Here is a 26,380-nt window from a genome sequence, read left to right as displayed (position 1 = left end):
GTCAGTCTAGCAAACTGGCTCTATTTTTGTCCGCCTGTGACACTGTGCATCGGAAACAGCCAGTTTGTATTTCCTTTTACTGTGCATGACGAAGGACGTGATGGACGAGAACCAAAGAGAGAGACAGAAAGTGCAGAAGCGTTTACGACTTGATGACAGAGAAACAGAAAGCCTTTGCTGCAATTGCACTGTTGCCACGGAAATTAAAATTAGAATATGCAGATATGCATAACATCTAGTCATACTTTGATTATCAGAGTAAAAAAGTCTTTGTCTTTATGTGATTTTGGGAAAAATGGTGCAGACGGCTGCCTCAGACTTTGTCGCATACAGTCCCATATTTTTCCATGTTGTGACATGTTTGATTCTCTGTCTCTAAATAATCGCTGCTCATATTGACTCTGTATCTCTGCCTGTGCTCCAGCTGCTCCGCTCTCAGCCAAGCACCGGACCTCCAGGGCAACCTGGTCTCTCTCCCTGCCCAGCCTAGCCCAGCAGGGGGGAGGCTCAAACCCCTACACACACACACCTGGCCCCTTACCTCCACTCATTCATCTCCCATACCTCCCAAGTTTTATCTCCCCTTTCCCCTTCATCTCCACCCACTTTTTTTCCCTCCTCACTCTGTCTACCATGAGCTGTTTTCCGGAGAGGCTGATACGATGAACACGATGAGTATTTTCTGCTCAATCCCTTTCAATCCCAAGGTTTCCATGGCGTGAGTTTTCCTAAGTGCCTCTGTTTGCCTTTGGATGAGCTGTTTATCTCATTGATTGTTGTTTCTGTCTTTTCACTGAGCTGTTGTTGTTGCTTTGCTGTGTTCAGTGTTGCTACTGTTCAACTTGATGTGCTGTTGTTTTTCTGATCATGACAATGCAGCCAATGAATGTGACGTTGCTCGTGAGACATATTAATGACGACGACGATGATGATGATGACCGCTGCGCTGTACATTTTTTCTCCCCTGTCAGCGTGTGTACAATTGATTGATGGCCTAATTTATTAGCTCACAGTGTTGTTGACTCACTTTGAAAGACTCATTCTTTTCAGCCAGTTTCACCAGTGACAATAAAAAAATAGTAATGCAACTCAACTCGTCTCCTTTTTTCAGTGCCGAGTGACTCTGTTCGAAACCTGACGGCTCAGATCTTCAGCTCCACGGCCATAATCGTCAGCTGGGACCCGCCCATGGAGCCAAATGGCCGTCCTTACTACCTGCTCACCTTACAGGAAGCTGGCATCCCCCCAGATGTTCCCAACCACGGGGCTCCAGCTGTCAACAAGACCATCAAGCACACCACGACTGACAATGTCTTCCTCTTCACTAGACTCAGGAAGTATTTCCCTTATGTGCTAACAGTTACCCCAGCAACTGGTGCTGGCTCTGCCTACAACCACACCAGCACAATGTACCTGAGGACGGATGACGACAGTGAGTCTATATACACATTGATTTATGGATTATGGGTTGTGTATTTATTGTGACTCTGACGTGTATTTCTCTTCAGTCCCTAGTTCTGCTCCGTTGCTGGTCTCCAGAAGGAACCTGTCGTCGTCCGCCATCGCCGTGGTCTGGCAGCGCCCTCTGGAGGCCAACGGGGAGATATCTGAGTATACCCTCACTCTGGTCGGCCCAGCGGGCTCCAACACAACACATACCACCAACACCTCGTTCATCCTCGCTAACCTACTTCCATACACGGCCTACAACCTCACCATCACAGCAGCGACACGTAAAGGTTCGGGGCCTCATCTGCTGCTGCAGCTGCACACTGATGAAGGAGGTTAGTTTGGACGCAGGTTTAGAATTTCATGTGACAGCATCTATGGAAGTTTATCAGTGTACTTGCATCTTCTGTCTTTTTGAGTCTTACTTTGTGCTTCAGGCCCCATGTCTCCTCCTCGTAACCTGACTATATACAACCACACGGCCATCTCTGTGTGGCTGAGCTGGGAGCCTCCTGTGGAACCCAATGGTGTGGTGACACAGTATGGCTTCAGGATCCGAGACCTCATCACACACACCGTCACACACCAGGTATCGCTAATTTGAATTTCACACACCTTAAGCCACTCCACAGTAACAGCAACACACAAACTCACACACATACACACACTCCAGAGAGACATCATCCAACCGATGCTACAGCTCTAATTTCACACTCCAGATACCACTCAGCAGTAACGTTACACTTACACGTGCACATATGTTTGCTGATAAAATAACACATTATCCACTTCAGCAATCAGGATTGGATGATTTAATCTCCTATGTGTCATTTCTTTGTGTACAAATGTAGAATTCCTCTGGTCCATCGACGACAGAGTATCTTTCTGGCTTCAGGCCTCATAGCTCCTATGAGATCAGTGTGTACAGCTACACCAGAGTGGGCCATGGGAATCAGTTCAGCAGCCCCGTGACCTTCACCACTAACGAGTCAGGTAAAGTACACACCAGGGGCATAATGCTTATGTAAGACACTACAAGTTTGGTGATTAGAATTAAGATTAAGATTTATATGCTCAGGATCTGCCTCCTTCATCAGTACTAGTCATATAAGTCACTGCATATGAAAAATATCATATTGAAGGAGGTCAGTTTGAGGCACATGTGCATATACGTGATTGTTTGTGAAGGATCTCAAATCAATATTTAGGATAATGGCAGTCTCAAGCATAGTTTTTGCCCAAAATCATAGAGCTCACAGTTAACAAGGGATGACTTTAGTGTGCACTTTGCTGAATCAAGAATTGTGCATGGAAGTTTGACACATAATTTTTCACTTTGTGTAAAATGTTGCCCCTTTATGGCCACTGATTAAGAAAAATCCTAGTTCCGCCCCTGCTCAAAAACAAGAAAAAAGCAATAAAATGTGGAAAATGATACTTAAAATAATTAAACTAATCTCTGCAGACAGTTCAGGAAAATAACGCTTGCCATAATTTATAAAAAGCATAAAAAATAAAAATTTGATTGCTTGATTATTTTTTTTCTTATAGATTTAGCTTTTTGCATTACTGTTTCATTCCTCTGTGTCTCTCCCTCTGTGTCTCTCCCTCCCTCTCTAGTATCTGATGCTGTGGGGAACCTCTCTTGCTCGGGAGGGAGCTGGGATTCAATTCTGCTGTCCTGGGAAGTTCCGGTCAACCCTAATGGGCAGATCGTTTTTTATGAGATTACAGTGGAGGTTGATGTGCAGTCGTACACACACCAGGCTCACTCACCAGAGTACACAGTGAGCGGGCTGTCACCAGATCAGACGTACACACTCACCGTGGCAGCAGTCAACTCCGCAGGACCCGGTGATGCGGTAAACTGTAATGCCTCCACTCTCTCTGAATCAGGTAGTTAATCTTGTTAATTCATAATTTCTACATGGATGAAAAGATGATTATCTAATCAAAGCATCTCATTTTGAATTCAGTGAATGTCTGATTTAATACAGAATGAACACTTGATTAATTCCTCTCTGTCTTTTCCAACAGTCCCAGCTGCCCCTCGCTCCCTCACCATCTCTCAGGTCACACCGACCAATGTGACACTTCACTGGGCTCCGCCGCTCTCCATACCCGGCCTGCTGAAAGAGTACCACATCATTGCTCAGCTGCTTTCAACTGTTTGTGAAACAAACATCGTACCCACGGCACAGCCGCCCTCGGAGGACGAGCTGACCTCAGACTGTGTGGACTCTCATGTCCTGGTGTCAGTAAATAGCAGCGAGGAGAACCCCAACAGCATAACACTGCAGTCCCTCAATAAATACAGGTACTACCGCTTCAAAGTGGCCGCTGTGACCAACGCTGGAGTTGGAGAGTACACTCGCTGGAGTTATGCACGCACCCTCGCTGGAAGTAAGAACATCACAGTGATTGTGTGACCTCTCTGTGTTGCCAGCACTGAGTTGGCAGTTAGTCAGAAGCTCGGCCTCTGGCAGCTCCTCCACAAGATCTAAACAACATAGTGGAGTAGCATCACTCTCATACTGACTTTGTGTCAGGAGGAATTTTCTTTCTTCAAGTGTTACAGTTTAAAGAAGAAGGATTGTATTTCTTAGCAGGTGCTCTGGTGTTTTAAGATGTCTTTTTTTATCATGTGTAAAATTAGCAGCAAACAATAGCCAGTGGCCAGAGGTATTGTTTTCAAGTGTCCTACTCCGATGTTATTTGTTATTTTGAGAACACCTTGAAGGAATATCTTCAAATTTTGTACAAACGTTAGTTAATTTGCAATCAAAGATGAACTGATTAGATTCCAGTGGTCAAAGGTCACGATGACCTCATATGAATGGAAATGAATGTAGACCGGCATACAACCATAATTCTAAATGAAGAACCTATATTTCTTAAAGCATCTTTTATCTACAGCGTATGTTAAACTCATATAATTTTGAACCATTTCATTAAGTAGAGTACGATAAGTCTTTGTGTTTTTCTCAGACCCTGATGCCCCTCCCCGTGACCTGAGGGTCACCCCCTCATCCAACAGCCTTCGCATTGCGTGGGACGCTCCAGCTGTTCTCTCTGGGCCGACATCGTATCTTGTTCAGGTCACCTCACTGTACATTCAAACACACACACACACACAAATATGAACATTTCACGTGTGAAGCTCAAATTCATGTTCTCTGAACAGATGACAGTGGTGTGATGTTGATCAGATTTTTTATTGTATAATTAGTGTGAAATCTTGTGCTGTTACATCAGGTGGAAGGTCCTGGTTTGAACATGTCAACAGTCCGGGCTCCAGGAGAGTTGACAACTGTTGTTGTGACGAACTTGACCGCTTTCACTCGCTACTCTGTGACTGTCACTGCCTTCACTGGGCCACTGGCGCTGGCTGCTAGCGAAGGGAAAGCTGCTGGACCCACTGGATTTCAAACGATGGAGGAGGGTAAATTCCTGGATCCACTCCTTAATTCTTATCCGCACCAAAATTGAATAGGTTCTTCTGAGGGCCAGACCCCATCACTCGATCAAGTTTGGTAGCTTTTGCATAACCCTGCTCACGATCACAACAACAGAAAACTTGGTTCAAATAAAAACCTCTTTGTTGGGGGTGTCCAGTGGTTCTCATTAAACACACTGAGCGGAAAAACACGAGGTGTTCATAATGCAAAAGCAGGAAGCAAAAATCTTATTTGAAAAATCACATAATTATTTTATTGAAATAAAAATAAGCTGTGTAACCTTTGACATTAGCAAAAATTGGATGAACAAAGTGAGCGTGATTTATTGCTGCACTTCCATGGCCTGGAAAAAAACATTTTGTCATGCCTCCACTGCTAGTGACGGAGCTAGTGGCCTCACAGAGAAGGCTCATGTTTTTCATGAACATGATATCTTATGATCAGTTTGAGAGAATGTCTTCAAATTTGTTTCAAACATTTACTTGATGATGAACATTTTTGGAGCCTGAAGGTCAAAAGTCAAGGTCACAGTGACCACCACTTTGGTCAAAGGTCATACACATGTTTTGCCTTGTGAATGTAATATCTCAGGAACATTTTGAGGGTATTCTTTACAATTTGTCAGATGTGCTCAGACTCAGTGATTAACAGAATTCAGTGATTAACAGATTTCAGTGCTCAAAAGTCATGGTAGCCTCAGAAACATGTTTATGGCTTCTTGAATATAATATATAACACAGACTTGAGGAATTTCATCAAGTTTTCAAAGATGAAGTGATTACATTTCAGTGGTCAAAGGTAAAGGTCACCGTATATGAATCTACACTGGTTGGTGGAGGGATACAACCGCAGTGCGGTAATTCTAGTTATTGAAATGATTATTTGGGTCTGGCAGGGGTTCTCGTTGGCCTGGTGGCTTAGTGTGATAGAGGAAACTCTGAACAAATTTCTTATTTTTGGAACAGTGTCTGCTGTAAGTCCGTCGCCGCATTCTCTTGCCAACCACTCCATCCATCAGCAAGCCTCTCTCTAAATTCAATCTGTAATTGCCAGCATCCTTTCCACAGCTGATCCACACCTACATGCTGCCACTGTTGGAGATATGATAGAGAGAGACCAACAATAGCCTTACCTTTCCCTCACACTTTACCAAGCTTTACCTACACTCCGTCTGGACACTTCACCGGAGCTGTGCAGCCAACTTCTGGTTGGGCTAGGTTCCTCAGAACGCCTCGTCGGACACAGCCGTCTGCTTCTCTCCCTCTATGCATCACTCTGTTTTCCTGGCCAGCAATCACATCCTGTTGCTGCGCTGCTACTCTGTTAATTACCTACACACAATTTAGTCCGTTTCGTTGATGGCTGTGGCGGAGTCATAACAGAAACTAGACACAACACATTAAGATTCAACACAATACATGCAAAGATTAAATAATCGAAAAATGAAAGTCAACAGTATAACAGCAACAGTGTAATGCACGCAACTCAAAACACTACGATCCACAATATTACTGCACAAAAACAAATGGGGACATTAAAAGTCTCACATATTAATATTCTCCTCTTGTATCATTTCTACGACAGAACCAAAGGACCCTCCCAAGAACATAATTGTATCAGTCATCCCGGAGGAAGTGAACCGTGTGAAGGTGACCTTCACGCCCCCAGAAGAGCCCAATGGAAACATCACCGCCTACTTTGTGTATGTATATGAAAAGGAGCGGCTGGTCAAGAACATCAGTCTCAGTATCATCCAGAGAGAAGACAACAACACGCTGGCAGCTGTCATCGAGGGCCTGAAGGGAGGACACAACTACAGTATACAGGCGAGGAGGATACACATGTTGCACACATGCACGTTTAGAGACTTCTCCTTGGTCACACACCTGGCGGTGAAACACTTCCATTACTCCAAAACACCTTCAAGTTTTCTCTTGTCCAAACTTTTTTCAGTCTATTTAACATTACTGTGCCTGTCCTCTTTTCTGCGGTTTTCTTTCCGTTTGTCTCCTTGTAGATTTCAGCAAGGAATGGGGCTGGCAGGAGTCCGCCCAGCCCACATGTCCAGATAACCACAGGAATCAAAGGTACTACTCCCCCCTTTTTTGTCTCCGCTCATGCTGCAGCAGTGCAGCACGAGATGCTAGGCAGGGAATTACCACTGCACAGTGTTATTGTCTTAAAATGACAGTTTTCAGTTGCTCACACAGTAGAATTGAACTCAGCAATATTGTCTAGACTGTGATGATGATGTAAAGGTGTAGTTTTAATGACCATTCAGAGCAGTGGCCAAGTGTTTGTCTTGTTTAATGTGTAAAGGAATAGAAACACCTCTTCATACACATACTGTATTCACACTGCATACGTGTGTCTGTTTGTGTGTGTGTGTGTGCTCCTCTGTGATCACACGTGCGTGCGTTCCAGCCCCAGCCAAGCCAACCCAAAGACCCCAGGCAGTGCTGGGCCATGGAGGGGTTGCCATAGTAACCCACAGGAGTATCACCATCCGCATGCCTGCTTGTTTCTATAGTGACAACAATGGACCAATCACAAAAATCCAGGTCGTCGTGGCCGAGTCAGGGGGTATGACTCTTCAAAAACACTTTTATTCAAATACACTCTGGTTTATCGCTCTTGTTTGTGTTTAAGGCCTCAAGTTGAATCTTGTTTTGTGTCCTGAACTCACATATGACAGAATGTAAAGTAAATAGCTGAGGGGCTTGACGTCAGCAGTAATTTGACTCAGTTCCCCTGCGATTCCTCTCCCCCTCTAACTTCCATCCTGTCATAGTGAAGGACGTCCAGAACCTGACCAACTGGAAGAATGCATTTTTTGATCGTCCTGGCCCCTACCTGACTGACAGGGGGTTCCCCAACCCGCCATGTTTTTCGGGGGATGGGGTGTCACGTACGGGCGGACACTTCAGACGCAATCGCAGTGTGCCTGGAGACGGCCGGGCTCCAGTGAGGCACAATCACACTATGGCAGCAACGTACGTGATCGGGGAGAATGATGACTGCATGCAAGAGAACAACACCAATAATTTCTGCAACGGGCCTCTGAAAGCGAACACGGTCTATGTGTGAGTGTCCTACACACACACAGCTGCTGTTTAAACATGTTATATGATATTATAACGCTGACTGTAATTTCACATTTACCAGGTTTAAGTTTAGAGCCACTAACATCAATGGCCAATACACAGACTCTGACTTCTCTGACCATGTCAAAACTGCAGGTATTTATATTCATTCAAATCAACTCTGTATCAAAACATGAAAACATAATATGGAAAGTCCGCTCTGCTGTTTCATGTGATGTTGTCCATTCTGGCTCCTCTCCTTCTCTCCATAGCGGACGGGCTGTTGACCAGAGAAGAGCAGATCATTCTGGGTGTTCTGCTTTCCTTCTTCTTGGCCGTGTTACTCATCATCATCATCTGTGCCTCAGTCAAGTGAGATGCCAACATTCATACACTCTCTGTGTTTACATTTGCACTAGTATCCAGGTTATTAACAGGTTTTTGAAGGTTTTGTGTTTAAGCATTTAAATGTCATATCTCAATGACAGTATCATGGATGAGACTTTGTCCTGGTTTAACGAACTGGAGTACTTTGTGAGTACCCAGGATACTGGCATACTAGTGCCTGTATAGATCTTGTACTGGTTTCTCACCAGGGCCGAGAAAGTCACTAAACTCTATCATGACAACCAGAACCCACAAGTCTTGTCTGTGTATCTCCCAGCACGACACAGGGCAAAGATGGGGAGGGACATGTTTAATATTTGCTGTTGTTCTCATCTTCCAATTCTGGCAATAAGGTGGATCAGCTAATAGAGCTAAGCCAAAGTAGTCAAATTTTCACTAGCCACCTTTCAGGAATTAAAATTGCCGGTAGACTGTGATGTTGTAACCATGGTAACAATAAACATCACAGGATATGACTAACCAGATTTCTTAATGCGCCATTTAAACACCATATTCCAAATATGATCAATACTGGGAAAAGACTCATACCAAGTACTTACCATTTAGTATTAACGCACAAAAAATAATGTTGTAAGTAATTACTAATTCTACATTCCCTAAAACATCTTCGTTATTAATTTTGACCCTGAGTCTACCGTGTTAATAACAACTTTGTTCGTCATCACATGTCAGGATCCATCAGCGCAAGAAGGAGGGCGGGACTTATTCACCGCGAGAGGCAGAAATCATAGAGACCAAGTGTAAACTGGATCAGCTGATCGCTGTGGCCGATCTGGAGCTGAAACAAGAGAAACTCAACCGGTGAGTCTGTGTGTTCAGTTTGAATCAAAAAGCATCAGTTTTCCTAATATAACATACACACACACACACACACACACATTTTTTTGCTGCTGAGGTTGTAGCGCACTACATGACTTCAGGCTTGATTTAGCGGCTCCAGACAAGATTTTAGATCTAAGTCAACAAGACAAAAAAAATCTCTTTCCTGCAGCTAACTTGATGTGCTTTCCTGTCAGCACTAAATCTTCTCGTTGTAGAGTTTCTGCAGAAAATAGAGGCAGCAGCTCTTCGACATAACACGGGATCATTGTGGCTTTATAGTTTACCTTCAGTTCTCTGCAGCCCAGGCTTGTCATCCTGTCTGCATCTCTCTAACCATCCACTCCCACAAATTCACTGTCTAGCTCTTCTTGTTTTTATCCTATTCTCGCACAAACAACCGCACAGACACTTAAGTGCTGAAAGCAGCTTTACCTTCTTGCAGTTTCACATCAGGAAACACATTTAATTTGTGTCTCAGGATCACAGATGAGGTGAGAACGGGAAGGAGCTTTTAATATGATTAGCACCAAGCTATTTATGTTTTTATTTGCCACTATAAATAGCCATCAGCATTGAAACAACCAATAAGCACAAAAAGCTCCCTGAACACCTTCCACTCTCCATCATCTTAAGAATACCGTCACCCAGGCGACGACGACAAATAAAAAAAGAAACCAAAGATATAGGGGTGGGTAGGTGTAAAATGTGGCTGTGTTAAGAGGACTTAATTAAAACATAAAACCCATATGATAAAGGAAAAAGAAAAAAGGTCTTCTTCCTGGCAGATAAATGTCCCTTATCTTATATGTGTAAAAGTAGCATAACCGTCCTTTAGCAAGTATTTGTCTGCCCTGTTTAACATAAATATACTTAAATATTTAAAGCAAAAGTTTGATTTAAATCCCCAATTATGAAGTCGGTAGTTCGATCCCCGGCTCTTTCAGTCAACTGTCCATAGGCAGAACACTTAATCCCAACTTGCTCCTGCTGTGCCGACAGTGGATGAATAGTGTGTGACAGAAAGCGTTCTATGATTGTGTGTGTGAATGAGTGGATGATTCTCTATATAAATACTATCTATTTGTATTTACCATTCCATTTATCCAGCATTCATCTGACATTTTTCAGATCCTGAATATAATTTGCCATCCACTCACGTGAGGTGTCACACACATATTTAATATTGCAGGTTTCTGACAGTTACACTCTGTGCTCCTTCAGCAGTCCTGGTAGTTCAAACTGAGGATACTCATCAGGACTGTGTCTCTCTGCTTTCTTGTCACCAGAATCTATTCCTGACATCATGAGTGTATGTTCTATGTAAATGGAAGCTTTTCTAAGCACATTCTTTATGAAAACAACACTTTCCTTGACACTTATCACATGAATGGCACAAATAGCTTCCCTTTGTATGCACACTCATGCACTGACTCGGCTTGGCTTTATTTTTTTCTCACTGAGCACTCTTCTCCCACCAGGTATTCTTCCTTCTTCTTTAGACGGAAAGAGATTTATGTCATCCAGTAAGTTCGGGCTTTTGACCCATGTGTGTCTGTGTGTGCCTCATTTTGCTGTGTATAGTGTGTTGGCATGTTGTACTCCACTTTTCACCCATCACTCAGTGTGTGTCAGCATCATGTTTCCCATCAAAGCTCGTCTCAAATCATCCATCTGTGTTTGTTACGTCTTTGGTGGAGGGCGACAGTTCAATGAATCAGTGACGTCAGAGTTGTGCCAACAGCCTGTTCATTTTCCTGCCAAGAGCTGCAGAGCAGAGCTGAGCTTGACACTTCACTGCTTATAACCATTTTTAATTTGTTTACCCTCTCGCCGTCTTGAAAATGCTTGGAAGGCTTAAGCAGTGTTAGGGGGTACAAATGTTAAGCTTTATCGATAGCTGAGGGTCTGCGTAGCTGCGAGTCTTGAGTAATGCAAATGAAACGCTTGGCACAGGGGAACAACCACATGCTTCATTCAAGTTTACTGATGTTCACATATTCCTTTAGAACGAAACATCAAAGTTACTGTCAGTGTTAAATCAAAGTGGATTTGATTAAGATGTTTAATCCCCCACTGGTTAAACATACAGTATCATCCACTATCTGCAAAGAGGATCATTTCATCAGCTGTAGACAGAAATACCTCAGTGTGGGCTGCGATTATTGAGATAATTTGTTTATTTTTGGCTGATGTTTTTTGCTGTCTATTTTCATCCAGGCTTCTCAGCTACAGGAAATCACTCAAGTAAGTAACCCTGCATAAATAATGTCAATGTGCAAACAGAAGCTGCAGAACAGATCTGCATGTTCTCTACTACTCACAATTACATAAAACAAGATACTGTGGTATAGTTTTTGTATCAGGTCTCTCTCTGTTTCGCACATTCTCTGTATTTTTCTTCTATCCTCTGTCAGGCCCGTCAACAAAAAGTCTTTCCTGCAGCATGTAGAGGATCTGTGTGCCAATGACAATGCCAAGTTCCAGGAAGAGTTTGCTGTAAGTGTTTAAAAACAACCTGAGCCTGTGTTGCTTTAACATCTAAGCATGAATTATACATATATATAAAACAAGTTACGTTATGTATATTTTAAAAAGCTACAAACAGAGCAGGATTTCTCCCAGTATAGACGATGGTCATATTTTTATGTGAGAGAGAGATAGAGCACTGTACACAGCTCTTCAATGAAGCAACAGCTTAAAAAAGACATGTTATCATTATGAAACTTTGGCGGGACAAATATATTATATATATAGTAGCCTATACAGTAGTGATGCGTATGCAGGGTATGCATCACCCTTCTGATGCTTTTCCTGTTTTTCCTGTTATCTTTCACCTCAATCCAAAATGTTTCTTCTCGCAGTTTTACAAATAGGGGCCCTGACCTTCAACTTGTGTCTTTAAGTGAATACTGATATATGAACTTATCATGTCTCTGCAGGAGCTCCCAAAGCTGCTGCAGGACCTGGCCACCACAGATGCTGATCTGCCCTGGAACAAATCCAAAAACCGCTTCCCTAACATCAAACCGTGTAAGTGGTCAAGCTGAAAATTAGCCTGGGAGCTAATTTTGTAAATACATGATATTAGTCTACCTCTTGTATTTTAGCTCCAAAATTCAATTGGTGCAGATTTCACCTCCACTTGCACAATCACACATTTCAACCAAACACTTTTTTAATGTACCGTGTGTAGACAATAACAACCGAGTGAAGCTGCTGTCAGAGCCGGGCACTGCAGGCTCGGACTACATCAACGCCAGCTTCGTCTCAGTGAGTACCAGCCGTCAAAATCTATCAGGTTATATATCATATACACATTTGTTGCAAATAGAGGAATTATCTTTATTGTTCTGTGTTTTCAGGGATACCTGTGTCCCAATGAGTTCATCGCTACTCAGGGTCCTCTGCCTGGCACAGTGGCAGACTTTTGGAGGATGATCTGGGAAACGGGGACTCGCACCATCGCCATGCTCACGCAGTGTTATGAAAAAGGCAGAGTGCGTCATGAAAGATTTGACACTGTTATGAAACCATTAGTGTTAGCATTCAGAGTACAAGCTGGGCTCTGATTCATTACTACTAGGAGGGTCTGCTACTGAGATCTGACGTGTGTGTGTGTGTGTGTGTTTGTGTGTGTTTGTGTATGCGTGTGTGTGTGTTTGTGTATGCGTGTGTGTGTGTGTGTGGCATTTCAGATTCGGTGTCACAAGTACTGGCCTGAGGACAACAAGCCAATGTCAGTGTTTAGTGACATTCTCATTTCAAAAGTGTCAGAGGAAGTCCTGCCTGACTGGACTGTCAGAACCCTGAAAGTAGAAAAGGTAACAGCTAATAAGCTCATCGCACAAACAGACACACACACACACACACAAAACACACAGTATGTGTTGTGTTGTGCATCGTCTTTTAACAGCATTAAAGAACGACGGCTTCTCATGGGATTTGTTGACTGTAATAATGAAATCGAACAACGAATAACAGTTCTTAAAGAGTAAGTGTTTATATTACATATTATTTAATTATTTATCAACAAAAGGCCTTTACACCTTTAACAAACATAAAACCTTTTGCTGAGTAAATATTATCAAAAACATCTACAAATGTTATAATTATTATTAATGTTAATGTATTTGAATGTATATGTAATATTATTACAACATACTGTATATACATTTGAATATTCCATTTATTTTGCATGATAATGAAGTAAACTCAGTCGTCCATATGAATTGGAACTTCCTGTCTCATTTCTCTCTGTAACAACTCCTCTGTGCAGCACGGACACTACATTCTGGTTCGCCACTTCAACTACACGTCGTGGCCTGAGCACGGGGTCCCAGAGTCCTGCAGCACGCTCATAAAGTTTGTCAAAGCTGTCCGAGCCCACAGACACGAAAACACCACCATAGCGGTTCACTGCAGGTACTGTGGCTTGGGCGGCTGTGGTTAGAGTCCCACCGGAAGTGTCCTGCGACCCTGAATTTCCCCTGACGACTATTCCGTCAGAATGATGTGTGATAGGAAATTGTAGCATGTAGAAGTGAATGAGTGAATGTGACATACATAAATTATACTTATTCTGTCTGCGGTCACTGTAGTTACCTTCATACTGTGTTTGACCCTCAGAGACGTTATAAACATTTGAGCCTTTCAGGTGCAGTAGAGCATCAGAGTATAATTGTAGCGTATCCCCTCTCTTTCCTCAGTGCTGGTGTGGGGAGAACAGGTGTGTTCATCGCCTTAGACCACCTCATCCAGCACGTCAGAGATCACGACTTTGTGGATATCTACGGTCTGGTGGCCGAGCTGCGCAGCGAGAGGATGTGCATGGTGCAGAATCTGGTGAGACCAGGTCGAATAAGGCTGGACATTTTATTTCTCTGTTTTCATTTCACGACTAGAGAGAAGAAACAAAAGACAAAAAGAAGTGTATTTTGTCTCAATCATCAGAGACTCCAAATGGAACAACAAATGTAGTGGCGGTGTAGTTGTCCTACTTTCTACTCCATGTCCTGCTGTGATCCAGTCTCAGTAAGGAAATATTGAGCGAATTCTCCTTTTGACAAAGTAAATGATCTGGCAGTGGATTAAAGGCGTGTGCGAAGCAGGATTCCCCCTCTTGAAACAGTGGGAACCTGTCCTGAAATTACCCAGCTCACTTGTTTCTTACAGTTTGTCTGCAGGGACCCTCTGTATCATGCCCAAGCTTCTTCTTAGTGTTCTTTTTTATTTCCTAGGTTTTTTTTAATCTGTGTTTTATTATTACTTTGTGTTCTGTGAGTTTCTTGCATCCACGTTTTGGCAGTGGAGTTTGGGCCTGCGAACCAAAAGCAGCCAGTGAGGACACGATTGTTTGAGACAGCAGCGTTCACCGTGCCAGATATTAGCCATTATTCATTTTTAGAGACACCACTGCACAGTGCCTATGCTTTAAATTACATCATGATTTAATCATAATCGATGTAAACTACATGTGTAGAAAGAAAAAGCACAAGCTAATGTTAGACGTTATTCTAAATGTCCATCACATCTTGCCGACATACATCTTAGTTCCAGTTTCCAATCAACAACAATGGATGAAAATTATAACTTGCATTTCAGGTCTGTTCACTTGACAGATGAGTTAAATAATGAGCTTAATAAAATCTGTCATACTCTGATGGCTCCTGTTGCTTGACGTATAGACCTTAAAAAATATTTCATATCCACATCCCTGGGTTACAGCCTGAACTGACACAAAGGAATAAATATTAGCAAGTTATACAAGCCAATGCATTTGCCTCAACTCAGCTTTAGCACTCTATAGTACATTAGGCACAGGTCATATCAGTACATTATTTTCAAGTTGTTAATTTTTGCAGGAAGTCAGCAGGAAGAGAAGGGGTCTACTGAGTGTGTTCAATGTGCCAAAACACACAAAACCCAGAGGAAGGATAAAAAACATTTTGGATCATTTGCGTCTGGAGATCATGTGGCATCTTCACAAATAAACATCAATGACAAAAGGTCTCAATTTAGTCCAAAACTGAATGTGCACAATTTTTTTGCTCTTTAGGCACTTTGTAAAAATCAGCTCTGATGGGTTTGTATCAAAATCAAGTGATACAACCTTGATTTAAGTTCTCCGCAATCAGAAAGTCAGGTTTTTTCTACTGAATTGTAAAAATAGTATTGCTGTTATTATTCAAGGCCATTTTTATTCAAGGCCATTTATATTAGTCAGGAGGCACTAGACAGCTGTTAAAAAAACATGAAGCTGAAGTCAAACCAGGTTTTCTGTAATTTTTCAGCCTATCAGCTATTGTCTAATGTGGAACTAGCCTCCGGCCGACAGGCAATATTTTGGGGCTTCTGGTGTAGACAGCAGATATCTGGGCCAAGACATCGTTTATAGCCTGACTAGTTTCTTTTATAACCCATGTTGAACATTTCTCTGCACAAAACACAAACAGAGAAGCTTTAATGTAGCTGTGACCAGATTCAATTTTGGCTATTATTTTGGTTTATCCACGAGCAACCAAAGCCTGCTCAATCTTGATGCAGAAACCAGAAGGCTTCCAGCCACAAAATCTTGTCCCTCGCCTACAGATTTTTCATATTCACATGTAGAAACTGTTACTAGAGATTCATTTTTAAAATTTTGTGTTATATGGTCAGAATCTGCCTCGGCCATCAGGACACCCTGAAAAGGAATATTATAAGATGTAATACTACACCAAATTAATTCATATGGATGTTTGCTCAGTGTGGAATTAATATAAGATACATCAAATAGTACATTTGTCATTTGCTGTCAGGCCCAGTACATCTTCCTGCACCAGAGTACACTGGAACTTCTTAACAACAAAGGCAACAGCCAATCCATCTGGTTTGTCAGCTACTCTGCTCTGGAGAAGATGGACTCTCTGGAAGCAATGGAAGGTAAACACAACATGAACACACACACAAAGTCTTACCCACTCTCCACAGCACAGAGTTCACCCCAAACATTTGTCCTGGTCTCCAGGTGATGTTGAGCTGGAGTGGGAAGAGACCACCATGTAAAGACAAACCAAGGGACACCTGCACCCGAGTGAGACAGAACCTGTGCACAGACCCTGGACATGGCGGCCTGCACCTCGTAGCGGCAGAGGAAGTAGGGAGGAACGACACAGTCTGAACTGAACGGCCCGTCAGTCGACTCAAGGTTTTGTTGCTCCTCTTCAACCCATTTCTCAGCTCAGGCCTCCCTTCACTCCACCACTTGTCTACTTGTTTTCAAAGAGAGTGAGCGAGACAAAAGGGAGACGGTGACAAGGAGTTTCAGAAACGACAGCGATAAAGGAGAAACCGCAGAGACAGTGAGCGCTCTATCACGTCTGTAAGCCTTTGCACAAATTGATTTCACTGTGTATTGTAATTACTGTTTTATGTTGATATTATCTATGTTTTTTGTAAGATAATTTATTCAAGCCAAAATGGTGTTCTCTTTGTAATTCTGCCTGTGTCGAGGTTTTTGTTCATTCTTTCTCAAGTGTGATTTCCAGAAATAAAGCAACTTGTATTTTTTCTGGCCTTGATATTTTAGGCTGCAACATTTGGGGGCGTTTCTCATGTAGTCTTTGTTGAATGATAATTTCCAATTGTCACCATCTTAGTGGTCTTTTTATGCCTCCATGTTGGCAACAGCCAGCGACCTGAGGCATTAGGTTTTTGGGTTGTCCGTCCGTTTGTCCCATTCTTGTGAACGCGGTATCTCAAGAAGACCTTGAGGGAATTTCTTCAAATTTGGTACAAACATTAACTTGGACTCAAGGATGAACTGATTCGATTTTGGTGGTTGTAGGTCAAGGTCACTGTGACCTCATAAAACCCATTTTAGCCTTTTGATTGCGAAATCTTAATAATGCCTCGATAGAATGTTAGATTTGGGTGGTCAAATATATGTAGACTGCACGGGTCCGTATTTCCAGTTCTTTAGAAGACAGAGTAAGATTCAATAATAATAAAAAATAATAATAAAGGAATCTCGTAATACACACATTGATGTGTAGACTCACTGCTACACACAATAAGACATTCAACACTTTCAGATTCAATACTGGCCTCATTCTTCAACGAATGAGTTCAGACCTGCCCGGTGTGCAGGGAGGACACAGGAACGCCGCTGTCGAATGATTTCTCATAAGCTCCTTCATTCCACCGTGCTCCTTGCACACCTGGTGCAGATTCATTCATTAGAGATGCGGCAGAGCTACAGACGCCGTGGACACGATACTGATGTCAAGAATGGTTGAGCATCAACAGACGAGTCACTCTGAGACAGAGAGTAAAAACTACTTTATTCTTTCATTCTCTTCAAACAGAAAAAATTAGAAATATTCCTTTAGTAAATGTGTTGATCTTTAAGAAATCTCCATTGTATTTTTTTTTTTTAGAAATATTGTGAGGGTGCAAAGATTAATGACAGTGCTCCACAGTAAGGATGCAGATTGGCAGGTCTCCATGGCAACCACAGAGAAACCGGAGGTTGGGGATAAGTGGGGGTCGGGCAGAAAGGAAGGGGCGGAAGTAGAGCGAGTGAATAAAATGACATTAATCAACCCATCATGCCCTGACAATAATGATACAAACGTATAATCAAACTCCTCCCACTAACTGTTAAAGAAAAGCGAAATAAAAATAAAAACATCATGCTATTTAGAAGAAGTCAGTCAGAAAAAACAAAGTGGGGACGCTGACTTGCGAAATCAAGCAGTTTCTAAAGTGAATCGAAGCTGGATTTGTTGTTGCTTTGGCAGCTATGTGCATGTATGTGCATGTGTGTGAGTGAGCATGTGAGCATGTGAGCATGTGTGCACTTGCACAGCATCTAAACACTGTGCATGTGTGTGTGTTTGTGTGTGTGTGTGTCCGGTGGTTTACTGTACGTATTCACCAATACAGCATAGCCCTTTAGACACCTTTAACAGGTGACACAGCCATCTCTTAATAATCCTGTAATAATATGACATGGTATTTTAATGACGAATGTAGATCTGTAATAATATCAGTGTGTGTTACCATGGTAACTGGAGTGTGTTCTATAAAAGCTGCCTGTTTTTCATCTCTAGTAGCAGTAGGATGTAGGACACCCTCCTGGTAATAAATGTGAATAATAATCATTTTAACTATAATAATAATAATATTCTTTTTTTCTCTTTTAAACTAGATCTTCTCTGTACAAATACATACGTAGATACACACACTGGGCAAACCAATCACTTTTTTTCAGAATAAATCTATATTATCTATTTACAATATATCCAATATATTCTGTGGTGCAAAAAGGTACAAGAGGTGTGTGGTGCGTTTCAGTTTGATGATGATTCGTGATCTGCTGTACAAACTGGCTCAAGCTTGACAACATGACAGACAACACTTGAAATAATTATTCCATGGACATCTTCAGTTTTCCCCCTGATTAAACATTCAGCAAAGGAATGCATCTCTGCTTATATAACATTTTCAGTGTGCAAGAAAAATAAAGTATGTGTGAGTGATGTTTTTATTATAGGTGACCTTAGTCTACCCTGTGTGGAGCCATTTTTATTCATTTTCAAGCTAAAGCTAGGAGTTTTCTGGGTGTAGATATTGCCTAAATTCAAAGGTAACACTAAATATTCACACTCATTAGGAGGAAATGTACAGGAGGAGAAAGGCATCTGCCTGTTTCAGCCTTGGATGAATTCTGCTCCCACAAATGAGCTCAGTGCGACTCAGAGGTGCAGATATTACACGTTCCATTGCACCACGTTTGTTCCTGAGCTCTGTGACAGCCAAATGCCACAGAATCAGGGTCGTCACACACGCTACTGTGAAGATATCTTTTCACATGAGATCAGAAAAACACACAACGAAAAAGCAGAAACAGTATGATTGTCATAAGGATGTGGTTTTTAGGTTATTTTAGTGAGTAACAACGTCCTTGCTCACTTAACATGACAGAGTAGAGACATTGGAACCTTTTTCAACCGTGTCCTTACACTCACTGATTCTCTGTTCCCCACAACATGAAGGAAACAAATAAGTGGATGCTCCGTTTTCTTCACATTATACAGATATGCAGGAATAAAAGCATTACAGTGTGGAGAAGCTGTGCCAACACTGTGATTGTGATATCTTTGACTGAAAACCTGCACCCAACAAAGAGGTGTGACCTCAACATCAATATCTTGGAAGAAAACAAGACAATGCAGACGTTTTGTCCTTTAACATTTAAAGCCGATCCATGTCCCTTTGTGGCCGCCAGTTTTGTTTTCTGGCGTCGCCCCTCGGCATCACGGTCACAGCTCACAGACACATTGTTTGGAGAGGTGACATTTAAAAAGATGCAAAGTCATATGATCTGGTAAAGAGTGTGAGATGTAGACAGACAACACCATCAGCTACCAGGAGACATGTTGGAGAGAAATGGCATTAAAAGCCACAATGCTGCTCAGTCAAGACAGTGATTGGATTCTTGTTGTTTTCCTTTGTCCCTTAATGCAACTCACACAGTATAATCCCTTTTTTTGCGTTTATCTTACCATTCCAAGTGAGTCGATTCGGGCTCCAGCATGTGTTTGTTTGGATGAAGGTAACGTCTCCCTTCCACGGTTCGGAGAGTAAACCAGGACTCAGACAATGCTGCGGGAGCCGCTTGAGTTGCGCCTGCGGATGAGAGGCATGGTGTGGTGAAGGGGCATGGGCGAGTCAGGGGGACAGAACTGGTGGGGGTGGTTGTAGGGTGGAGGTGGAGGCGGCAGCGGTGGCTGAGGGCCGTCCCCCTCTCTGACGTGCACGGGCGTGGACAGGGCAGACTGGATGAGCTGATGAGTGGCTGGGCCTTGACTCAAGAAGGCCTCCATCCGCCCTCGCCCGCTCTGGTCAACGACGATCACCTTGACAATTTGCTGGCACTGGATGAGCGTTTCTGGGCGGAGCTCCCCGGCCTGGACGGAGCTGAGCAGAGCGGGCGGAGCGGCCAGGGCCAGGGGTGCGGACTCAATGCTGGGCTGGCTCAGTTGATAGGTCTGCAGCCTGTTGTGAATTGACACCTAGTTTAGAAACAGTCAGAGAACGCATGAGGAGTTACCAGCCTGAACGCAGCCTCAACACAGCCCTCTGGTGTGTTACGCACATGGGCATGCAGGCATGCAGGTAGGTAGTATGCAGAGCGAGCACATGCAAAAATACACACACTCCCCTTTTTTAATTCTCAATCATGATTTTACATGATTTACACTTTCTCTAAATAACATTGTCACACATTTGCACACACAAACACACACCAGCTCAGACAGAGAAAAGGATTGCAGGGTAAGACAAGATGTAGATCAGAGATCATGACGGGAACATTTTTGTTTGTCTGTGTGTGTATGAATATGGTCAATGAGTGGGAGAATAAGATGCTACAAGATAAAGGGAGTGTCGGGAGAGGAGAGAGGTGACACCGAGGGCTTGGTGTCTCCCTAACACAAGAATTTACAAAGCTAAGGGACCGACAGAGAGGCAGGGGAGAAACGGGCAAAGGAATATAAAGAAGAGGAGCTATAGAGGGGGGAAAACAGCTTCTGTCTCTGTGCTTAGTTAAAGGCAGGGCTGGTTTTACAAACACATAGCCACCCACGCACACTCGGCAGTCTGTTAACGCTATCAAGCTTATCTGGCTTTGTAGATGGTATTCTAGGAGCCAGCTGGGTTTATGGTGGCTTGCAAAGGCTTAAACAGTATAAGGCTGGCAAACAGCAGCTGATGAAAGAAGGGGTGTTGTGCAGTGAGTAGTGTGGCTGCTGAGCCACTCATGAGCCACAGAGAGAGAGACTATGCGTAGCGTCACTACAGCAGCAGACTCCTCTCAGCGGCCTTTGTATCCCTGGCCTCACAAGAGGGGATGGGCCTCAGGCGGAGCTCCTTTTAACGCAAAAGCATTAAGCAGACTTTCTTTTTTCGGATGAGGCTCAGTCCCTGTCCAACCGCACACAAACGCTTGCATACAAAGAGCACACCCTCAAAGCAGAGAAGCCAGATACTTACCTGAGGGAGACATGAGTATCTTTGGCACTCACCTCTACTGTGTTGTTGTTGCCGGTTTTATCGTACATATCCTGTTGGCCTGTGGGGAAATGAGATGCCTCAGTTTGTAAGTCAACAGGCAGATTTCAGCTTCACATACAGAGAGTCAAAAATGTCACAGGCAGGTTTTCACACTGGGGACTGACAATTGTTTAAAGGAGTAGTTCAGGAAAATGTGGATTTGCTTTGCAGCTCTCTTTTCCAGGGTTGAGATGAGAATATTTTATGTTTTCACTGGAACTACGGTATGAAACTATCACCACCAGCCTCCTAACTTAGCTTAGCAGAGGCAGTTAACAGTTATCCTCATTCTGTCCAAAGGTTCAGCACCTCTTAACTCAGAAATGATATATAACACACCTGTCAAAAGAACTATCCATCACATGAGCCTCTGTAAAACAAGTAGAAGCTTTATATTTACTGCAGAGACATTAGAGTGGAATATAAAAACTCTAAGATTAAAGAATGTTCACAACATGACTTTCAAATATCACACCTTTTCATGATTTGAACCAAACATCTCATTGGTTTTAGGTTCATATCATAATTCATGAAGTGCACTACTGGATTTTATCATCACCTACGTGGGCTGTGTACTTGACATTGATTGGATTGCAGACTTGCGTGCCTCTAACATCGGGGTGGTGACAATTCTCTATTTGAATGGAGAAAATGAATGAACCGGCTCACTGGTCCATTTCTTTGCCACTATAATATCAATGTTATTATTGAATCCCCAACTTTAGGTGTAGTTGTCAATGCTAGTTTGAATGCACAAAATGAACGTCCACATCTTCAAACATTATGATGGCGAAGGAGAAGACTGAAAGGAATCCTGTGAGCTTGGCAACTCCATTTCTGGAGAGACCAAAGGCTGCTGCTATTTCTATTCCTCTTCTAATGCTGTCTCAACTTCCTGCAACTGGTCCAAAACTCCTAACTATAAAAAAAACCAGTGGTTCAGTTTGCGATCCAAGGCCCCTTTCACACTTTGAAATTACGGACAAAACAACACAGGTGTGAAAGCCCCCATAGGATGAATACTATTAATACATGTATTGTATTCAAAGATGTCCTACCCTGCACAACATTTATTACATTTTTATTTTAGCAATATCTTTATTAAAAAGTGCGACAGTCCTCTATGCTGCCATTGACATTACAAAAGTAGTATCATATCTGCTAAAATGTGCTGTTTCTGTTATGTAATGATTTGAAAGTTTCAGGGTACATGCTCAATCACTTCCTCCCTGAGACGATCAATACCATCACGTCTCTTAGACAGAAATCTAGAGTCCGAAGGTCTGGAGTCAAGGTGTGAAAGCCTCTTAATAGTTCTGCTGATCATAATCCACTCTCTTTGCTATTTTCTTTTTTAATTTTTTCATGCGCCTCTCCTCCATGAAGTCGTCCTATTTTCGACATTCTCCAGGGTAACGCATGCATTGTTATGAGTAATGTATGCTGTGTTATGCATTTTGTGCTGCGCAAGCAAAACCAGTACCTGAGGGAGAGCCGTGTCCTGTGTGTGTGTCCACTTGCCCACCGTTGGTGTGTATGCCGTGTGGCTGGATGCCTTGTTGCCTCTCCAATTCCCCTACAACAGCAGAAAGAGAGATTGTAAACTGCCGAATACAATTCAGTACAAGTTTGTTTGCATTTCCCTGTGCTGAGGTGTGTGTTCGTCTGTCCTTACACTGGATGTGTATCTGCTCCATCTCGTTGACCTCTGTGATAGCCTCTCGGAGCTCCTCCGCAAACTTCCTGAGCTCCTCTCCACTCGGGGAGCAGAAGCTCACCAGCTGCTTCTTCTCTGAGGTGAATGGGCTCAGCATGGTGATGCCATGGGCGTAGTCTGATGAGAGAGAAGCCCCCGCAAAGACAAAGATCTATCATCATGACTTTGATTCTAAAAAAAGGATGCAGGCTTTTTGTAAAACATCTTTGGAAACACTTTCTCATGCAGTTTGCAGGTTTCTACTTTACAAAATGTCCCTGCTAAGAATACTATCGCATTAAGTCTGCAGAAGTTTAAGAAAGTTCATAAAAAAAAAATCAAGATCAGAAGTAGCCTATGAAATTTACACGAACAGAAACAATCAATGATTTTTCATTTCGAGCCGTCACCACATCAAAGTTTGAAGCAGTCCAACAATTGTGTTTACGATCGAACATCTGCAAACTAATGACAGTCCCATCAGTCTCAGCTTTTGTTTGGAATTTATAGATTCCTCAGCTAAATGGCCAACCTGTCAAATGTCATTTGTTCTTCTATAAATTACAGCAATTTAATCACAAACTGTCAGTTATACTTTTTGAATCCAGTCTCTCTAAATCTACATAACGGGGACTTATTCTTATTAAGGCCTCAAAAATTGTTTTAAAAAAAACCCATTTTTTTATTTTCTACTTTCTTTCTTCTGTATTTAAATCATTAGAGAGATTATTTCATATAGTTTGATCTGAGACGTCAGATTTGATTCTGTGACCAAAGAGCAAAAAGTGTTTCATGGTTCACAAAAGCTCCAAATTATTCCTTATATTGATACTTAGTTTTTAAGATTATGTGATGCCCTTTATAGGTTCAATTACAGTAAAATCATATTAAATGTCTCTCTAAAATCTATCAGATACAGCGTGTAAGTGACACCAGTGGGTTAACTTTCTTTGTTCTGGTGACCCCTTGGAAATTCTTTCAAAGCTTGGATCCTGACAACTGTGCCGTTGATGGCTGCAAAACATTTTTCCAGCAGCATGGTTCGACTGTAGAGAAAAAACCTTCTGCAGAGTAGAGCGGCCTCTTACACTCATTGCTGAAGAGGTGAAACTGCATTCCTAGAAGACCCATAGCTTTGCAGAAGGTGTACGAGGCTGAGCTTTTTTTCTTGGGACACAGTTTGAGGATCTGCAGTCAACACAGGAAAAACATCATATACTGTATCTGATTATGTCTCACAATGTTAATTATGTTTTGTGTATCGTGTATAATTAGAGCCTGGTAGCGAATTAGAGCCTGATTTCAGTGGTGTGACGTTACCAGCAGCAGGTCGTTGAAGAGGAAGACCTCTCTCTGAAGCTGCGACAGTTTTTGCTTGTGAGGCTTGTTGGCATCGGGCACCTCAAAGAGGCGGCAGCAGCACACCAGACGTCTGTGAGGCACAGCGAGGATCTGTGGAGGCGAGGTTAAAGACATGGAGATGACTGAGGACAGACTGCAGTAAAATAATGCAGGACATCAGAGGAGTCTGTACAAACGGGTTAAGACTCCCTGAAATGAGAAATAAAGGGGATATTCCTATTACTCACAGTTTTCAGGCCTAGGATGGACTGCTCCACACGACTCACATACGTGACGTGGTCTTCATTTGAGCGGAGCTCTCGCTGCTGAATCCTCTCATAAATGCCTGCCACCATCTCTCTGGGTATGTCTGCTCCATCATCCACACCTGAGGGAACAAGGGCTCTTAAAATATAGGTGTATGAAGGTAAGAGCCGTGACGGGTGTAGGTGAGTTACTCATGGAGAGATAAGTTGTGTGGCAGCCAGAGAGTGTGACAGACAAACAGGCAAACATCAGGTGATGCTGAAGCTCAAGATGATGAAGTTTACTTTAAATACGTCCAATAATTGATTTGTCTTCTATAATTTTCTTTGAGCTGTCTTTTGAAATATTTTGTTACATATTTACTTTCATTGCTGCCTTGTGAAGCACTTGAATACAATAATGTAATGTGGATTTAGAAAAGATGTAGCAATGTCCTGGAATCTGCAAACATCTGAGGTTTTTCTCATAAATGTGAGTTTTTCCTGAAACACTTTAATCTCAAGATTCAAAAATGTAATGTTAAATTGTCTTTCATCATCTTTCATTTTGTTATTTCTTTTTACCAACAATGTTCCTAATACATCACCTTACTCATCTAACCATATTTCCTACACGCACCTTTAAGAAACAGTGTGTGTAGTGTTCAGTAATATAAAAAGTTATAATGTCTGAAAATGTTCCACTGCTGCATCTTTGTATTGTTGCTCATTTTTCTGTCGCTTTGGACAAAAGAAGCTGCCAAATGCAATTCCTGCACAGGCAGTGATGCAGAAGAATGGAGGCTTGCAAACATGGATGTAAATAATACATTCTTCAGAACACTCAAAAAATCAGTTTAGCTAATGTTTTATGGAGAGGTAAGTGCATTCACCATTTTACAGACTTCTATGAAACACAAAAAAGGACATAACGTTTGTTTTGTTCCACAAAGGACACTGTGGTCTTAAATGCACATGACACAGTAATAAATATACTGTAAATTTCCAGGAGGAGCAAGACAGAATCGGCATCTTGCATTTCCATTTCCAACACTTGAAAACGCAGACAGCTCCTTAATCTGGAAATTAAAGAATTTAAACTTTTAAGTCCACATTTGACACATTTTGAAGTTGGTCCATTGAAATTTGTCGTATCAATGTTTTTATTAGTCACAGATGTTGATTGTAAGTTAAATCCTTTTATTGTGCAAATCCCTGGGAAGTTACTGTGCACGACAGCCACAGTGGAAGCTAATGGGGATCCTAACGATAAACTCAATAATCAGTGAATAAGAGTCTGACTGTGTGGGCTCATATGAATTGTGTCTGAGATATTACAGCCAAATTAGTTTTTCATTTGGGTTTTTGCAGCTCTGAATCGGAGAATGTGTTTAATCCCAGTATGCGTGCTGATATTGAATCCCAGCAGTTGTTCCATTATCATTTTCAAGCATCACTTTGGTCTGCCACTGCTGTACGGCCTAAATAGAAACTCACTTGTGCAATATTATACGAAAAAAAGATAACAGATTTAATTTTATGGTGGATTTTTCCATCAGCTGAATGTAAAAATAAAAGTCAAACTGCTGTGCTGCTTTGAGCGCCGGGTGCATGACTTGTACTGTCAGATAGAGACGTCGACATCGAGTGCTCAGCGCCTCGAGGAGCTTGCGTGCAGGTGATGAGATGCTTCTGGAAAACCCACGCTCATATCATTAAATCTAAGTGAGCCTCAATTAAATGAGTTGACGCCATGGTCTCTGGGGCAGAGCTAAGAGTCTG

The 26,380-nt window shown here is 42.3% G+C and overlaps 2 protein-coding genes across 3 annotated transcripts in view; one reads left to right on the top strand and one right to left on the bottom strand.

The window, feature by feature from the left end:
• Positions 1–16,768, top strand: part of ptprq (protein tyrosine phosphatase receptor type Q) — a 38,854-nt gene extending 22,086 nt beyond the window's left edge. Inside the window, exons 38-63 of the mRNA XM_069528632.1 lie at positions 1,112–1,432; positions 1,509–1,784; positions 1,887–2,038; positions 2,301–2,442; positions 3,070–3,345; positions 3,487–3,852; positions 4,438–4,547; positions 4,705–4,891; positions 6,492–6,733; positions 6,925–6,994; positions 7,332–7,490; positions 7,699–7,990; positions 8,073–8,146; positions 8,263–8,362; positions 9,071–9,199; positions 10,699–10,743; positions 11,438–11,464; positions 11,635–11,716; positions 12,160–12,250; positions 12,414–12,490; positions 12,583–12,717; positions 12,916–13,041; positions 13,497–13,642; positions 13,927–14,062; positions 16,018–16,141; positions 16,227–16,768. Coding sequence (XP_069384733.1) covers positions 1,112–1,432; positions 1,509–1,784; positions 1,887–2,038; positions 2,301–2,442; positions 3,070–3,345; positions 3,487–3,852; positions 4,438–4,547; positions 4,705–4,891; positions 6,492–6,733; positions 6,925–6,994; positions 7,332–7,490; positions 7,699–7,990; positions 8,073–8,146; positions 8,263–8,362; positions 9,071–9,199; positions 10,699–10,743; positions 11,438–11,464; positions 11,635–11,716; positions 12,160–12,250; positions 12,414–12,490; positions 12,583–12,717; positions 12,916–13,041; positions 13,497–13,642; positions 13,927–14,062; positions 16,018–16,141; positions 16,227–16,264 — 3,923 coding nt within the window. The 3' untranslated portion in view covers positions 16,265–16,768. The remainder of the gene's footprint in view (positions 1–1,111; positions 1,433–1,508; positions 1,785–1,886; positions 2,039–2,300; positions 2,443–3,069; positions 3,346–3,486; positions 3,853–4,437; positions 4,548–4,704; positions 4,892–6,491; positions 6,734–6,924; positions 6,995–7,331; positions 7,491–7,698; positions 7,991–8,072; positions 8,147–8,262; positions 8,363–9,070; positions 9,200–10,698; positions 10,744–11,437; positions 11,465–11,634; positions 11,717–12,159; positions 12,251–12,413; positions 12,491–12,582; positions 12,718–12,915; positions 13,042–13,496; positions 13,643–13,926; positions 14,063–16,017; positions 16,142–16,226) is intronic.
• A 754-nt stretch (positions 16,769–17,522) lies between these two features.
• Positions 17,523–26,380, bottom strand: part of iqsec3b (IQ motif and Sec7 domain ArfGEF 3b) — a 32,425-nt gene continuing 23,567 nt past the window's right edge. Inside the window, exons 9-15 of one of the 2 annotated variants that reach the window (XM_069528633.1) lie at positions 24,602–24,741; positions 24,333–24,464; positions 24,101–24,200; positions 22,992–23,150; positions 22,800–22,892; positions 21,289–21,335; positions 17,523–20,277 (exon numbers count right to left, since the gene is read on the bottom strand). In XM_069528633.1, coding sequence (XP_069384734.1) covers positions 19,858–20,277; positions 21,289–21,335; positions 22,800–22,892; positions 22,992–23,150; positions 24,101–24,200; positions 24,333–24,464; positions 24,602–24,741 — 1,091 coding nt within the window. In that variant the 3' untranslated portion in view covers positions 17,523–19,857. The remainder of the gene's footprint in view (positions 20,278–21,288; positions 21,336–22,799; positions 22,893–22,991; positions 23,151–24,100; positions 24,201–24,332; positions 24,465–24,601; positions 24,742–26,380) is intronic. The other variant, XM_069528634.1, reaches the window with a different exon arrangement.

This window comes from Paralichthys olivaceus, chromosome 7 (genome assembly GCF_024713975.1).
Source record: "Paralichthys olivaceus isolate ysfri-2021 chromosome 7, ASM2471397v2, whole genome shotgun sequence".
Lineage (NCBI taxonomy): Eukaryota > Metazoa > Chordata > Actinopteri > Pleuronectiformes > Paralichthyidae > Paralichthys > Paralichthys olivaceus.
This window is presented reverse-complemented; position numbering and strand designations above follow the sequence as displayed.